We start from the raw sequence: 15572 nt of genomic DNA, 5'->3' as shown, positions 1-15572 counted from the left end.
TTTAAAATGATACAACTTGCAAGCTGAATACTTTCGAGGATCTCCCTTTTAGTGAAGAGCTTGGATTTCATTTTCAGGGTAATGCCAGCTTCGGACCTGAGATGCCATACCACAGCCAGCTTTAGCAGATCCCATGGCACAGAACAAACTGGTTGTACCTTGTATCACGGCTAGATTTGTTTAACAGAAGCTGAGAAAATAGATAGATTGAGCTGACACAGTGAGAACCAGATGTATCAAAATAAAATTTATTCTTAAAATGGCTAGTTTACACGTAACAGCAAAGGTTACATAAGGAAAAGTGCAATTAGTGGAGGAGGCTTATTTCACCTTAGTATTTAACATCTTGCTGCACTGCAAGTAGCTTCACACTCAGGCTATTATACTTCTTAGCTGCAGACAAAAATGTGATTTATTTTTTGATGTTAACACCATTTCTGTATAGTTAAAAGGTGTGCTAGCATTCACACCTTGCTGAGCATGTACTGGACAATTTCTCACACAAGTCTTGCATGAAACCCAGACAACATTTAGAGTCTGACAGCTCAAAAAGCCAAATTACAAGCATACAGATACAAAATATATATTAGTTTACTAAAGTCTAAAAAAAATAAACTTTAAAAAATGAGGTAAAATAAACCAGAAGAGTTTTCTATGTGCAAGCCTATATTTGGCCTAGAAAAAACTAGTAACAACCCCACTCTTTTAAAGAAATCAGCTCTCAAAAAGTGCAGCTAATTCACTGTCTTCAATATGAAGGACCTTGCCTATGTTACTTGTGAAAAGTCATGGCTAACGTTGCCATTAGGAGCAGGATACTCAACCATCAGATGCTGTAAGAATAGATCAGGTGATGAGTGGAATCACCTAATGATACTATAGAGTAGGAAATTCACAATTTGCTTTGTTTTGTTGCCTAACCTTATTTTTGACATAGTCAGGTGGCTTTAAAATTTTTTCAAAGGCACGTTTTTCTTTTAATGTTGAAAGGCAATCATCTACCTGCTAAATAAGTAGGATGGTGAAGTCAAGGTTACATTTGATATCAAATGCAAGGCTTCACAAGGACAGTAAGGACAGAGAGGCCTTCTTAAAAGCAGTGGTCACTTCTACTATTCACTTTACATCATTTTGTTTAGTCTCCATTTCATCTCATACATCTTTCTCTGAGATCTAAAAAAGCAACTTTGGAAAGAAGAAATTAGAACATTGCACATCTCCAAGTTATGTAGAACATTCTACCTCTTCCCGTTTTCCCACTTTTCCGTTATCCTCTCCAAGTTTCTTATCATGTATTGAAGCCACAAATCTTTGCCATGCATCCCTACCTGCCTTTGCTACAAGCATGTAGAGGTCACAGAAAGCCTCCTGACAGCATCTCCTGCACTCCTGACAGGTGCAAAATGAGGTGTGACCTTCTGTTTCCATCCCTGTGCACACATACTCTCACACACAGTCACCACAGCTTGCTGAGACACCACTGCCTTCCACACTACTTTGCAAGTCTCCCTCGCTGTGACCCAGGAGAGCTGACAGCAGGAAGAAAGCAGCATACACTCGAGATACAGGCAAGCTACTCCTATAGTATGCAGCATACACATGAGTTGCACCTTGGTTTTCTTTCCTTCCAAGGATAAGGTTTGGCTAAGAACTTCAGGAGCATAATATGGTTTAACAAGTCCCACAGTCTAATGAACTTGGGTTTGTTCAGATAGCAAAAAAACACCTGCCAGGTGGTTTCACCATGCAGTTTGTGAGCCAGAAAACTAGCACTGTTCTGGTGCCAAATGGAAGGATGCTTCCTCAGTAGTGTGGATCACCAATATGGTGATGAACTTTCAATCTGACCCAGGCTCTGCCACTGGGGAAAGAGGCCACTGGACAACCTTGGACTGCCCAGCTGATCAGGTTCTCTCTCTTGTCCTCTCCTTGAAGTCTGAAGATCTACGTAGCCTTCCTTGGCAGATGGTATCTGAACACCACTAGGCTTCCACTCTGCGTGTACAATTTTGTAATTCTGACCCTCATTATTGTCCCAGAAAGTATGTTCTCCACTTTGGTAAGAAATGCAAAACTCTATCTTCTCTTCAGAGGAAATGGCAGGAGGGAAATCAATGGCAAATGAGAAGGTATCATTTTCAAAATCACTGTAAACATTGTTCATGTACACACACTCAACATCTTTGTAGGTCTTCCACGTATCGAAAGTAATACGAACCTGAACCTTTTTCTCAAAGCTCACATTTTTTACTTTCACAGTGCCTGACAGCACCTTCTCTTGCAGGGTGCAGGTCTCCAGGCAGACCAGGTTAGTCTGCAGACGGTTCCTGAAGTCCAGGTAGTCAGCTGAGGGCTGAGGGAAACCCAGAATCAGGTTTTTCTCCTCATGGAGTTTTAAGTTGGATGTTATGCTCTCAATGCCTAAGAGGTCAAACTGCAGATCCCACACAGGGGGCTCCTGGAACTCGGAGAAGGTGTGGATCACTGTCAGGGACAGCCCCTTGGAGTCTGCAAACACAACACGCTTCTTGGCTCGGGCTGCCGAGGGGGTCCAGTCGCTCTTCTGATCTTCAGAGTCACATTTCACATGAAGACACGGCCTGAGAGGCTTGAGCCTGTTCACAAAGTTGGTTCTTTGGCAGTCCTCGAGGGGGCTGAGGAAACTCTTCAGCGGTGGAGAATGGGCTATGCAAATTCGCATGGCCATATCCACTGGCATGCTGGAGCTGGGCAAGGGTCTCGGGTCCAAGATCTGTATCATTCTGAGTGCAGAAGAAACACAGGATGTTATCATTTATTACATCAGATAAGAAGCTTCTCAAGAATGTGTGTTTGCTTCATCCATTCATCCATTAATTATTCACGGCCTCATCTCTGCACAATTTTAAACAATGCAGCCTAAATCAAAATTGACAGTTCTACCTAAGAAACCAGGGTGAGACTAGTCAGTCATTTCTTGCCAATCCTAAACTTCTTCAATTCAAATCTACTGTCCTTTCTTTATCCCAACCTCTGAAAAACAGATTTTAGTGAAAGCTAATTGAATATATTTTACTGAAAATACACAAAAGAACATTCTAATAACGAGTAAAACAGATCAGATTAAAGTGGAAGTACTCATTCGCTTGAACTTCCCTCTTAGAGGCCCTGAGTGAGGTGTTAAAATTCTAACAAGCTGGATCAGCTGCTTTATCTCTGAGCACAGACAGCACTATATTAAGCAAGTTGCCTATCCCCTCAGAGCATCAGGTGGTATTCTATGTATCTTTATGCAGAACCATCATTCTGCAACTCTGAACAACTAGTAATCGATCTTTTTAGGCACTGTTTGGTTGAATAACAATATTAAAGCATCTTTAGAAATATTTTTATGAGCTATGAACCCAGGTCTAAGTAATAGGGCTCTTTGCACTGTTAATGTAAACTGCTGAGTGAAGCAGGGGAAAAAAGTGGGAGAAAAGAGGGACATACTATTTTTTCACTTCATTAGGCTTCTAGAATTAACTTTAAAACAACTTTTGATAATCCCTAAAGACCATGCTGAAAGTCTACTGCAAGTATTCAATAAGAATGCTACAGTTTTATTTGTAGAGAATTACTCATAACCCTCCCTCTCAGATGATGGATATCAAAATTACTGTGTGAGGCCATGGCCCACTCAAATCCAGATAGCTCAAATATTTCTAAAAAGGGGCTTCGACAGTAGCACATCTCTGCTGAGATGGATGCAGTCCTCGCTGGAAATGCAGAGTTTTGTTGAGTCACAGAAAGGCATTTGCTTTGTCACTTAAATAAATGGCTTTCTGATTCCCAGAGTTCTCACTGGTATTCCAGAGCCCTGCCAAAAATAAAGCAGAAGCTGCACTGGCCTCATCTTCTTGCCTTTTTTTTTTTTTTTTTTATTGTGGATTATTTACCATAATAAGCAGTAGGAGGAGAGTTAAAAGAGGAGAATCAAATCAACCAACTTTTGCTTTGCTTTATTAGGAAAAGAACTAAGGCTTCAGAAATACTCTCTCCGCAACTTTGGTGACCCGAGCTTTTGCAGTGTTAGGGGGAGGAGGAAAAAAAAAAAAAAAAAAGCCCACGCAACACCGAAATAGCAACGAACAGCCAAGCATGCAAACCCCACTCCCCAGCCGCAGCAGCTGCGGGCTGCTGAAGCGGGGCAGTGCCCGGCGGGACCCGCGGAGCGCAGCGCGCCCCGGGCGCCGCTGGCACAGCCGGGCGGGCAGCGGGGCCCGGCCGGCGCTTACCTGGTGCGGTGCAGTGCTGGGGCCGCCACCGCCGCTGCGGGCCGCGCCCGCCGCGCCGCCGCCTTTATGGGGCCGGCCCGCGGCCCGCGGCCAAGGGGCGGCCCCGCCGGGGCTGTGCGGGGGGGCGCGGCCGCCGCTGCCCGGCCGGGAGCTGCCGGCCACGCTCCCGGCGCCCTTTCGGTGTCCGTGCCCGGAGCTGCCCCCGCTCCCCGTCCTTGGGGAAGGGCAGCGGCAGCTGCGGGCGCGCAGGGCTCCGCGCACGCAGGGCTCCGGGCGCGCAGGGCTCCGGGCGCGCAGGGCTCCGGGCGCCGGGCGCGCAGGGCTCCGGGCACGCAGGGCTCCGCGCACGCAGGGCTCCGCGCACGCAGGGCTCCGGGCGCGGCCGGCCCAGCACGCGGCCCTGCCGGCGGCCCTGCCCCTCGGGGGATCGCTGCACGGGCCGCTCGCGTGCGCCCGTGAGGGGCGGCTCGGGACCCTGTCCAGCGGAACAGAACCCGCGTTAAATTACAGACTTCTCTGCTTCGCTGGAAACGAGCTGGGACCCTGAGTTGTAACGTAATGCTCCCAGGGCCAGAAATCCATCATCCTGGAATATAACTGCCTGTGTCCTCAGTGGAAAAGTACTTTTGATTTTTTAATGTGAATGGTGCTGATGGCTTTTCACCTCCCACACCTGGTGATCTGTGCACTGACTGAGGATGGCAGGCCCTGCTGTAGGTCCCACATTTTATCTACTGCCTTTTTCCAGAGGAAAGGGACAGAATCTGGCGGAGGGCAGCCTCCACAGCATTGGGCATAGCAGTGCTGGTGTCCCGCCGCCCAGAGACCCCGGGGCAGACAAGCCTTGCAGAGGCTGTGGGCAGCCCGCAGGTGACAGCGTGCTGTCCTCTGCAGCCTGCGAGTAATCCTACCAGGAAAGGCTCATCCCTGAGTTACCCCTCTTCAAAGTCCTGGTTGCTAACTTTCTCTTGGGGTCTTCTGTGGATAAACAGTTCCACTGCCACCTTCTTGCTGCTCAGCTGCTCTTTCCCAAGGGCGGTGGATGATTTGCAGTCAGCCTACAAGATGTGATAGGCAGTCTGTGAACTGTGATTTTCTGAGTTCACAGCTTTTACCAGTAGATGAGACCACATACAAATGAACAGCAGGAAGTTCTGTGTTCGATGTGAAGCAAAGGGGGATTACAGTGATAAACAAACAGTAAAGGATTTTTCTGTTCTTGATTTGTGAGCAGAAGAAATTAAAAGCTCTACTGCTTATGTGTGAGAACTTATTAGAAGATAAGGTGTGAGCATAGCAGATGATGACAAGGACACTTCCATCTTGTATTCAAGCTACATATAAGCAGAGAGAACAAACATTCAGGAAGGGCTAGAGGCTCCTGCTGATGGATGCATGGCACATGGATCAGTATCTGCCTCTGTACATATAATGAGAGTATTCACAAGACAGTAACACTTCTGTTTCTTAGTTCCAACCCTTGGTGACTGAAGTTCCTGCCTTTCATGACAGTACATGATATTAAGTATCACCCAGATGAAGCCTGAAGCAGTAACTGGCAATGCAGACAAGTCTTTGGAAGGTCCTGCTCTGGTCCCCAGAGCCAGGTACTCAGGACAGCCTTCCCTGGTCCTCCTCTTCTCAAATTGCATTCCTGCCGCTCACATTGCTCTTCCTATCTTTTCCCTTCTCTTATTTTTTGGTGACTGCTGGCTCCCTCTCAAAGGCAGATGATATTTTCTCATTGTTTGTCTACAGAAAGTGATAGAAAACAGCATCTGTGTGTTGGAAGCCTTGCCTTACTAGTCACAGGTTTGTTTTTTTTTGGAGGAGGAGCTACAAAGACTCTCAACCCCAGCCACCTACCTGCAGTAAGCCAGGCCAAACATACACATGGGTATATGGGAGGACTGGACACATGGCTGGCACTTACTAAATCTCTTCTACTTACCCATTATAAAAAATGAGTAAATAACTCTGGAGTTTTATGAGCCTGTGCTACTGGAATCTTTGTCCATGCAGCTTCCCACACACACTGCTTAGCTGGGCTGCTGTGTTATCAGGGATCACGTGCAGCAGCTGGGGCTGTTCTATCACACTATCTACAAGCACTAAATAAGAGCTGCTTGAAGCCTGTAAAAAAGTTGCCTCAAGGCTTTCCTACACACATTTCTTCTGCTATGTAGTAGCTCATTGCGCTGTTGGTGCTATAAAATATTTTGCTCCTGCTGTGTAAAATACCTGTTTTGCCCAAACTGGAACACATCTTGAAAGATTGTTTGAAGTTATATGTTTAGCAAAAAAGCCAGTAGTGACATCCAGAGCCTTTCAGGGCATATCATTGCCCAAGTCAGTAAATACAGGCTGGATTCAGTAACTTTGTGCCTAATTGGTAATCTGGAGCACATTCATGGCCGTGGACTGGTGTCCCAGTTCCTGATTGCCAATACAAGCAGAGAGCACTGTGCAGAGCCAGGGCAACTCTTTCCTCATCCAGGGAGATGTCTCTGCACTGAGGCAAACTGACAGGGTTATCTGAGTTAGCACACCAGTTTGTCCTGTCAGTGATGGTTCCCTAGCTGTGCTTTTTATAGAGGAGTCAGGTTTCCAGATACTTTGGTTTGGCATCTTAAAATGTAGATCTGTCTGTCTTACCTATCAAATAGCGCTGCTAAAATAGGAGCACCAGAGGAAAAAAATTACTATCTTACTGTGCATTTGACAGCACTTTGTGGCACATCAGCTTTTCTGACATTTGTAGGTGCACAATGGCAGAAGTATATTACTGGAAAAAGCCGAGCTGAGTATAAAATCAAACCCCATCACAGGGCGTTGTACCTCCAACTGCATCTGTAAGAAGGAAACCCAAACTGATCATCCAGACTAGTTCTTTGTCTTTTCCTGAAAAGGTGGCATGTTAGATGTAGTAAGTTAGTTGAAACAAGTTAGCTGTAGAAAACACAGTTTTAATATAGCTACCATAGTTTCACTAAACCTTAAATGTATGTTTTTAAAAACAGTTTGCAGCCTAAATGGTCCAGGTGCAATGTAAGGCACAGGCTCGCTTTCAAGGACTTCATTGGGGTTGCTCGGTGACAAACAGGCAATTGGGTTCACGCTGTTCTGTTCAAAGACAAATATATGGTATCAGCTGCACAGTGAATGCTTTTACATGCAGATGGTCCTCTGGGTCTTGCCACTTTTCACCTCACCTGAACTAACCAAGACCTTTCAATCAGCACTTCTGGGAACAGATAATGAGTGATCATGCCTTCCTGTCAGCTATCACACCACAATGGGCTGCTCTGGTCATCTGTTTGCTGGCTCTCATTTTATGAGAATGAAAGAACTGCCTTTTTTCAGCCTCTGTTCTGAAACTGAGTAATTAAGCAAGGATTTTGTGGTTTACTCTGACTTTATTACTTTTAGGTCGCTCTGCTTCTTGGCTGTCCTCCCCCACAGGTTCAGGAGGGAAGACAGGAAATACGTTGGAGTGGAGGATGTAGAAAGAGTAGAGGAGCAGTTAGCATTTAATTAAAGCCTTTTGAAGCAAAGATAAGCAAATATTTCCTCAGAGCAAAATGAAGTCAGGACCACATTTATAGGTAAAAAAGTCCAGAGAGAAAAAAACATATCTCCATTTCACTTGCATAGTAATGCATCCCTTGAGAAATCCTTGCTGTTTGCTGGGTGGGAGAGCAATGCCAGCTTAATGCAGTAACAATATGCAATTGAGCAGGGAAGCTTTTGATTTGGTTTTGGGCTTGAAACTAAAACAAATTGCTTGGCCAGTGGCACTATACTGGTGTTGTTAGAAAACAGAATATGTCCACCTTATTTTGGCTGGCATGTATTTTGTTCCTGCAGCATCACACAAGACCTGTGAATTACACAGAGCTTTAGTGACTTGAAAGAACATCTCTGGTAATAGACAGCCACAACTCTGTCACACAAGGTTTACAGCAGCCTTTTTTTTTTTCCTTCACTTGAGCTCTTCTGTTCAATATTTGTTCTCTGCTGCTAAGACTAATCCTTGTAAATGTGTATTATCTATGAAGTTGGGTTGCAGTTTTCTATGAATGTGACCGTGAGACAAATAGTAGTTTTTCAGGTACATAGCAAGTCAGTTGAGCCTGTAAGCCTTTGAAAATTTAAAATTACTTTTAATGGTTTATCTGATGAAATACAGTGAGCAGCAGTTTTATTAAGTCTTAATAGAAGGCTATATTCTTTACCTGTTTCTCAGAACCCTTTGGTGAACTTTGAAAATTACTGATGGTTGTAAATATATACCAAGGAAGCTAGTCCTGGGAAACTCTGTTATTGTTTTAGGAATTTCTTCAGCACTGGCACAGTCCATACAAGGAATAAATACTTTTTTGATATTTTTAGAATTTTTATTAGCCTATTTCTCATGGTTGGTTGAGGGGGACTGGATTTCAACCAGATCCAACATACTACAGATGTTGGGAAGCCCTCACTGAGATACTTGTAAATTGTAATCACTTATTAATGGGCAAATCAGAGAAAGTCTGGAAAAAAATATTGCACTGCCCTCACTGCCCTACTGCCACAACCATCCCCTAGAGAGCAGGGCAAGCAACATGCAGCCAAATGCAAAGATGGATGGGGTTTACGTTTCCTTAAAGCAACAGGATATGGTTCTAATTCCTTGGGCATTTATAGGGGTTCCAGGTCTCATTCCATTTCAGTCAATAGTGCAAGGTCTTGCCACTCTTGCAACTTTCTAAGGTTAAATTCAAAGACATTTAAATTCCTTGAACCTGAAAGCTTTGGACTGAAGTAGAAGCTAGAAATTGATTTAAAATGTCTAATTTGTTAAGGCTGATTAATGATAAATAATTCAATTGTAGATGAGTCATCACTTTGGAAATGTATAGTGGCAGAGAAGTGTGTTGCATTCTGAAAAAGGTGATATAGAAAAAGCAAGAAAACATATCTCAGGCTGCTCAAGTTTTAATGTCATGTGATTATATTAAATTCAAGATATTTTGAGAAAAAATCTTTAAACTGATTTTATGCAAAATGCATTCTTTTATAAGTATAATTGCTTTGCTAGTATACAGTAAGATGAAATAAAGACAATGCCACATTATTTATAAATTGCTACAATGTACAGAGAAAAGGGAAAGAAAAGCAAAAGGGTATAAATGTAAGTATTCATTCTTGGAATAACCTGAACTTTCCATGAAGTGTTTTAGAAGAGTGTAGAAAACAAAACACATACATATATTTTACACATGAGTACAAATCTGGCTTATAAATACAGACTAGATTCACTTTTAAGAATGCAAAGGCTCTCCTAGATATCTGAAATAAATGTGGTGCTTCAATATTATGGCATTCTTTTTCTCCATTTTTTCTAGGTTTTATTTTTAACCACACATCTGATATGGTTGAACTTCGATAATCTATGGCCAAACATTTTATAAATATAAATCATGTTGTTGTGTGTAGATAATCAATGTTTATTCTTTTTTTTCCTAGGCCCAGGTGAAGGAATCACCTCTGCTGATGACTAGTCTTTTCCAAAGAAAACAGTAAGTGAAATGCTGCTTTGTCCAATTTGGTTTATGCTTAATGTTGTGTGAAGAAGCAAATGTTGGCTGAGCAGACACTTCCATCAGCTATGTGGGCAGTGTTCTCGTTCTTTGCAATCTCTCAAGGAAAAATGTGAATTTTTTATCCACATGTGCACAATTCCCTACAGACTTGCAGGAGCCACATGATTATTCAATATGATTACCACTCCCATAAAATTTATGTTGAATAAAACCTTCATCCTAAATAAGCATTGCTATGTCTGACAGCAGCCCATCTAACAGCTGCAAGATGTTCACACTGAGTGTTTAGAAGCCCTTGAAGGGTCCGAGTAACACTCCTTTTCTTGTTCTGCCACCCAAGAGACATGATCCATTTCTCTATTTTAGGTTCTCTTACAAGGTCCTTTTTGTCTTGTGTATCACAAGGGAAGAACTGGGCTTGGAAATCAGTACAGTGGAATTCTGTGCCAAGTTTTTCTTGGATTTTCTGTGTGGGGGAAAAAGCTCCCCTATGGCATACATCTAAGAGATGAATGAATGAAGCTTTTCTCTTTCAGATTTAGTTTAATTTCTAACCACCTCAGACAAAAAATATGAGTTTCCCAAAATCTGACCTAGTTATCCCTCTTTGGGTGCAGCATACATATGTATATGAATGTATATTTCCCCGGTTTCACTGAGGTCAGATTTCATGCAGACATTCACTTCATTTTTAGATCTGCTGGAAAGAATGAAGCTCTTTAATCCAAGTGCTGTAACATCATCAGTCCTCTTTCATCCTGCAGTGGAAGGGGAAGTAGTTATGGCCCTGAGTGTAGAAAGATTTGTGGCCTAAATAATATATTTGCAATAAACTGGTTTCTTTAGGTTATTCTTAGATGCTGCTTCCCAGAACACAGATGGTTTACTGTCAAAATGTGCTTGCTCCATATATGCAATAATGCTTACAGTAAGTTTTGCAAGATTTAAAATGGTTTTAATCAGTGAGAATAATCTTGCATGCTTCTCTGGAGAATTGCAGTCACAGAACAGTGGAGGTTGCAAGAGGGCTTTTGAGGTCACATAATCCAGTCTCCTCCTCAAAGCAGGAACAGCTTTGATGGATAGCTTTGAATAGCAAAATAGGAATAGCAAAGTTAGATCTGGCTGCTCAGGTTGCTTGTCCAGCTGAAATTTTAACACCTTCAAGGACACAGCCTGTCTAGACAACCTGTACCAGAGCTAACATCTCTATTAATTTTTTCAGTTTATCTCTCTGGAATTCCTGTTCTGCAACACGTGACCACTGCCTCTTTTCCTTTTGCTATACTTCTCAAGGGAAATTCTGGCTCCATCTTCTCTTGATTTCCTCTTAGCAGTGGGAGGCTGCATTCTGACCCACTCTGACTTAGCTTTTCTTTTGCAAGCTGAGCAAAGTCAGTTCCCTCAGTCTCACCTTCTGCAGCACAATCCAGACCACTCACCATGCTGGTGACCTTCCACCGCTCTTAATGTAAACCTAATGCTCTAATGCAAACCTAACCCCCACACATCCTTCCTGACCAGTTCTTTTTAACCACTTTGTGTTAACCAGGCAACTGGATGCACTTAGTTCATTGAGCAAAGCACAGCTCACGGCCCAGCTTCATCTACCCTTCACTCTGCTGCAAAGGCGTGGATCCCCTTGATGACACTGACATGCATTTCCTAGTCATAATGTACACTTTAAGGGTTTGAGGAGTTGAGGGCTTTCATCTGAAGAGAAATCACTGAGTGTGTTGTTTTTATTCCCGGACTAGCTGAAAGCAAAAAGCTTCTCTTAATCCAGAGGCAGCTAGAAATTTTTATTTTTAGCAAAGTTGTAATGTTCACAGGAATAAATGTCCAACAGAGTGCTTCTTGGAAACATAACATTTAAAAAACAAAGCCAATCTTTGTCTTCAGCAAAGAGTACTATCAAGGATCTCTTTGCAGAGAATGAGATGGGACACAATATAACACATGGCATTGGTGGCATGGCATTCATGTCCTTCTCCTAGATTAGGGAAAGCCCATCCTGAAGTACTTGATACTTTTTTTTACGCCCATATATTTCTCTGCAGTATATTTATGCATGCAAAGATGCATAGCTCTGACAGGAGAGGCTCAGAGAGATGGAGTCCAGTTTCAGCCTATTCATAGGACAGGAGGTTGTTGTCACCAAGCCAGGGCCTGGCCTTATCAACTGGCTTTTATGGGAGAGGAAGTTGTGGTTCTGTCCTTTGGGAGCAAGTGAGGGAGTGAAGGGAAGTAAAATATTTACACAATAAATCTATTTCCATCCAATTTAAATTACCAACTTTTTAAATTTCTCTGTACCCCAAGCGAAAGAAAACTTGCTCTCTTAGCTTTTTTTTCTCAGTAATACAGACAATGAGCATGAAAGAAAATAAACTCTAGTTCTGTATAAAACAGGTAGCACAGAAATGATGCATTCATTTTATTACTGCCATCATATATTACACATTTGGCTTCTCGAGATAATAGCCATATTCATAATTTATACAGCTTGTATTTGAATATCCCATGAAGAAGGTATTTAAGGAGAAACTTCTCTGCTAGTCACAGCACAAAAATGTTGAAAGCAGAATGGGGTGTTGGTCAATGGAATGTCTCTGCTTTAGAAATTACACCCTCTTATCAGGGCTGCTAGTTTCAAAATCAGGTTATGCATGCCCTGCAGGTATAATACCAGAAAATAAAATAGTATACCTGGCCCTTTTATATAACAGAATGTAAGTACAGGTAGAGGAGGAGATGTGATGATTCATTATCTGTTCATCCAAAAACTGAGAATGCTGATTCACATACTACATCCTAAAACTTCACAAGTCTAAACGTATTCTTGACTATTGTCAAATCATCTTCCTAGATGCTGTGCACAGGAAATGGGCTATGCCTTCTGTCACTGATCTGGTTCCAAATCAAAAGGTCTAGCTCAGCCTTAGTGTCAGTAGCGTTCAATGTCTCTTCTAGTACATCCTACTTCTACCATCCCTTGTTATAAGTTTTGCAAATGATATAGTACTTGTTTTGTCCTCTGTGTTTTCAAACAGCACACAGAACTTGAAAAGTATATACATATATCAACTATTACATAATATAGTTGATAGCATACTACAGCTTTTTATTCTAGGCTTATGCTTGTGTCTTGTTTTTTATAACAGTTATATACAAAAATGAATGCAAATTAATCCTTCTTGCAGGAAAAAGTAATTCTGTCCAAGACAGGGAGCTTCCCGTACTCAGACATTTATGGTTTTTATTTTTACATCGGTTTGCTGAAGATAGAAAAATATTCTTTCTATGCTTTTTATCAAAATAAGACATAATTCTCTATTTTGTTTAAACTGTATAAATTATTAGAGTTTGGATGCAAAGTTGATAAAAAATAGCTGTTACTAGTAAAACTGCATGAGACCTACTCCAGTGTAAGCACATCGGACTGGTGTGAAGTATGAATAACATCTACCACAAAAATATAAAAAGTCCCTGCCCTGGTTCTCTGGCTGACATTTCTAATGATACCTTCTCAGCTACGTCAATAGAGATACAGTCTCTTGCTTTCATGGGTCTTTGAGATCCTCTGTTCTCAGGACCATTTCCTTTCTTTATCCATATGAGTTTGAAAGAGTAATTATACTCCTGAAGATCTTTCCCTGAACAATGTTACCACACTCAGTGTGTAACACTTACAATGCAACTAATAACAAGGGTGGGAACTCCCACTTGGAACTCCTACCAGGCTTTTCTTGATGGAGCAAGATGATGCTTAGAAAAGCATTCAGTGGGATGTGTTCTGATTTTAGGGACAATTATGCTTTCACTGTGCATCATCCCCACAGCCACAATAGTTTGCAGAAATTTAACAGAGCATGGGGTTCCTTTGAATCTGTGGGTTTCTGTACTTCAGTACCAGTTTACTATAATCAGATCAGATCGAAAAAAAAATAACTCAAATCTGTCGTAATGCTGAAAAGAAATGGCATAAAAAACTTACAGTTTCAGTAGGTGTTTCCTAACATTTATTTCATCTGTCTATATTCTCTGTTTCTGGAAGAAGGAGTTGTTCAGCAGACCAGCTGAGCAAACCTCCTTTCCCTACAGATTCATATTGATGTAAGTTTAACGGTGGAATGATGATGTTTCCATGCCTTATCAAAAAGTTAGATGGTCAAAGATCTGAATTAGAGCAAGACTTCATAGCAGGAAGGAAACATGACTTACAGATAAACCAGACTATATACACTCCAACAACCTGTGGTGAAAGTATGATAGAACTCTTTGAGCTGCTGCTATGTCACACAGCATTTTAGCTACTACCGAAATGTAATACGACTCCGTTGTTGATATGTAGTATTAAATCTAACCCCTTTTTTTTTCCTTTCTAAGTCTTCTGAGTAGATGAGTTCAATTACCCACTGAGACTTCACTCTTGCAGATAATTGACTACTCAACCGCCTTAAATTTGCCTTTGGTAGCCAGGCTCAGAGGGCTGATGATAGGATGGCTGATGCAAAAAGCGTTTGCGTGGATTTAGAGTGGGTGAGAGATATATAAGCATACATCCTGAGAAAATGCTTCATTTGCTTGCTCTTTTTTAATTTGAAAAACAAGGCACTGATTTCCTGCCAGGGGACACTTTTGAATAGGAATGTCTGGAATTGCCTACTAAATTTGGTTTAATTTGAAGTAGGAGACAGAGAGCAGGAGGAAATCATGATGGAAAAAAATGGATGTCACACTAGGAAAACATTGGGCTAGAGCCTCTGTTCCTAGAGGCTTTCTTCTGACCAGATGCTATGACAGAGCCCTATTTTTATGGGGTCATGAATTTTCCTCAAAGGGAACCCAGAAGGGAGCACTGCCAGTTTGTGTTGGTCCTTTTCTCCCATCACAAATGTCATAATTTAAATGTAATAGGTGCCAAGAAAGAACCAAGCAAAAATAATTTAGATACATTATCTAACTATGAAGGGAAATATTAAGTTTTCATAAATTCTATATTTTCACAGCAGGTAAGTGTTTTGTAGGCACATTTGAATTTATCTAAACATCATTACTCTGATAGAAATTCAGTCTTGGGTGGTATTTAAAAAAAAAACAAAAAACAAACCCTTTTAGTGTCCTTGAGCTGTGCTAAGCACAAGGTCTCTAATTCAGAGGAGATGACTGGCCACTGCCCTTCCTTTGTTCTGTTTCCTTCACCTTGTGCCTCAACTGATGCAGCACAAAATTTAGGAAAAGGTGACAGCTAAAATGACACCTGACATTTTAAGAAGCACGTTTTCTTGGCATCCCATTTGTCCTCCTACCTCTTTTTTGTTTTGTCCCTGCAGTTAGAGGAGCTGTGCTAATCACGAGTGTCTAACAGCTCTGTGTGCCAGTCTTGGGGCTGGGCTCACATATCTGCACAACAAACTCCCCACAGTGGAAAACTCATGCCTGGACTGAGGCAAGGCAGGTTACTGGAGGGAATATAGCAGGGACTCAATGTGCCATTCTTGCCCAAAGGACACAAGGGGAAGGGATCAGATTCATCCTTGCCTCCTCTCATTTGTAGCTAACAGAAGACAGTCAAGAATTGGTTTAGTGAGTCTTTCTGACAAATTTAGTCTTGTCAGGGGTTTGCTGAAGACAGAGCAGGACTTGAGATGAACTCCTTTGTCCTGAAAAATGACTAAGAGCAATCCTGTGGTCAGTGGCAGCTGAGAGGCAGCTTCCAAGGTGAGCA

The 15572-nt window shown here is 42.1% G+C and overlaps 1 protein-coding gene across 1 annotated transcript; it reads right to left on the bottom strand.

The window, feature by feature from the left end:
- Nucleotides 1–232: 232 nt before the first annotated feature.
- PPP1R3C (protein phosphatase 1 regulatory subunit 3C) lies at nucleotides 233–4401 on the bottom strand. The gene is made up of 2 exons (XM_063405648.1): nucleotides 4257–4401; nucleotides 233–2762 (listed from the first exon to the last, which is right to left on the bottom strand). The coding sequence occupies exon 2, from the start codon at nucleotides 2759–2761 to the stop codon at nucleotides 1817–1819; it is 945 nt and encodes a 314-aa protein (XP_063261718.1). The 5' UTR covers nucleotide 2762; nucleotides 4257–4401; the 3' UTR covers nucleotides 233–1816.
- Nucleotides 4402–15572: the final 11171 nt, after the last annotated feature.

This window comes from Prinia subflava, chromosome 9, assembly GCF_021018805.1.
Source record: "Prinia subflava isolate CZ2003 ecotype Zambia chromosome 9, Cam_Psub_1.2, whole genome shotgun sequence".
Lineage (NCBI taxonomy): Eukaryota > Metazoa > Chordata > Aves > Passeriformes > Cisticolidae > Prinia > Prinia subflava.
The sequence above is the reverse complement of the archived record's forward strand: the minus strand, read 5'-3'. Positions and strand labels throughout refer to the sequence as shown.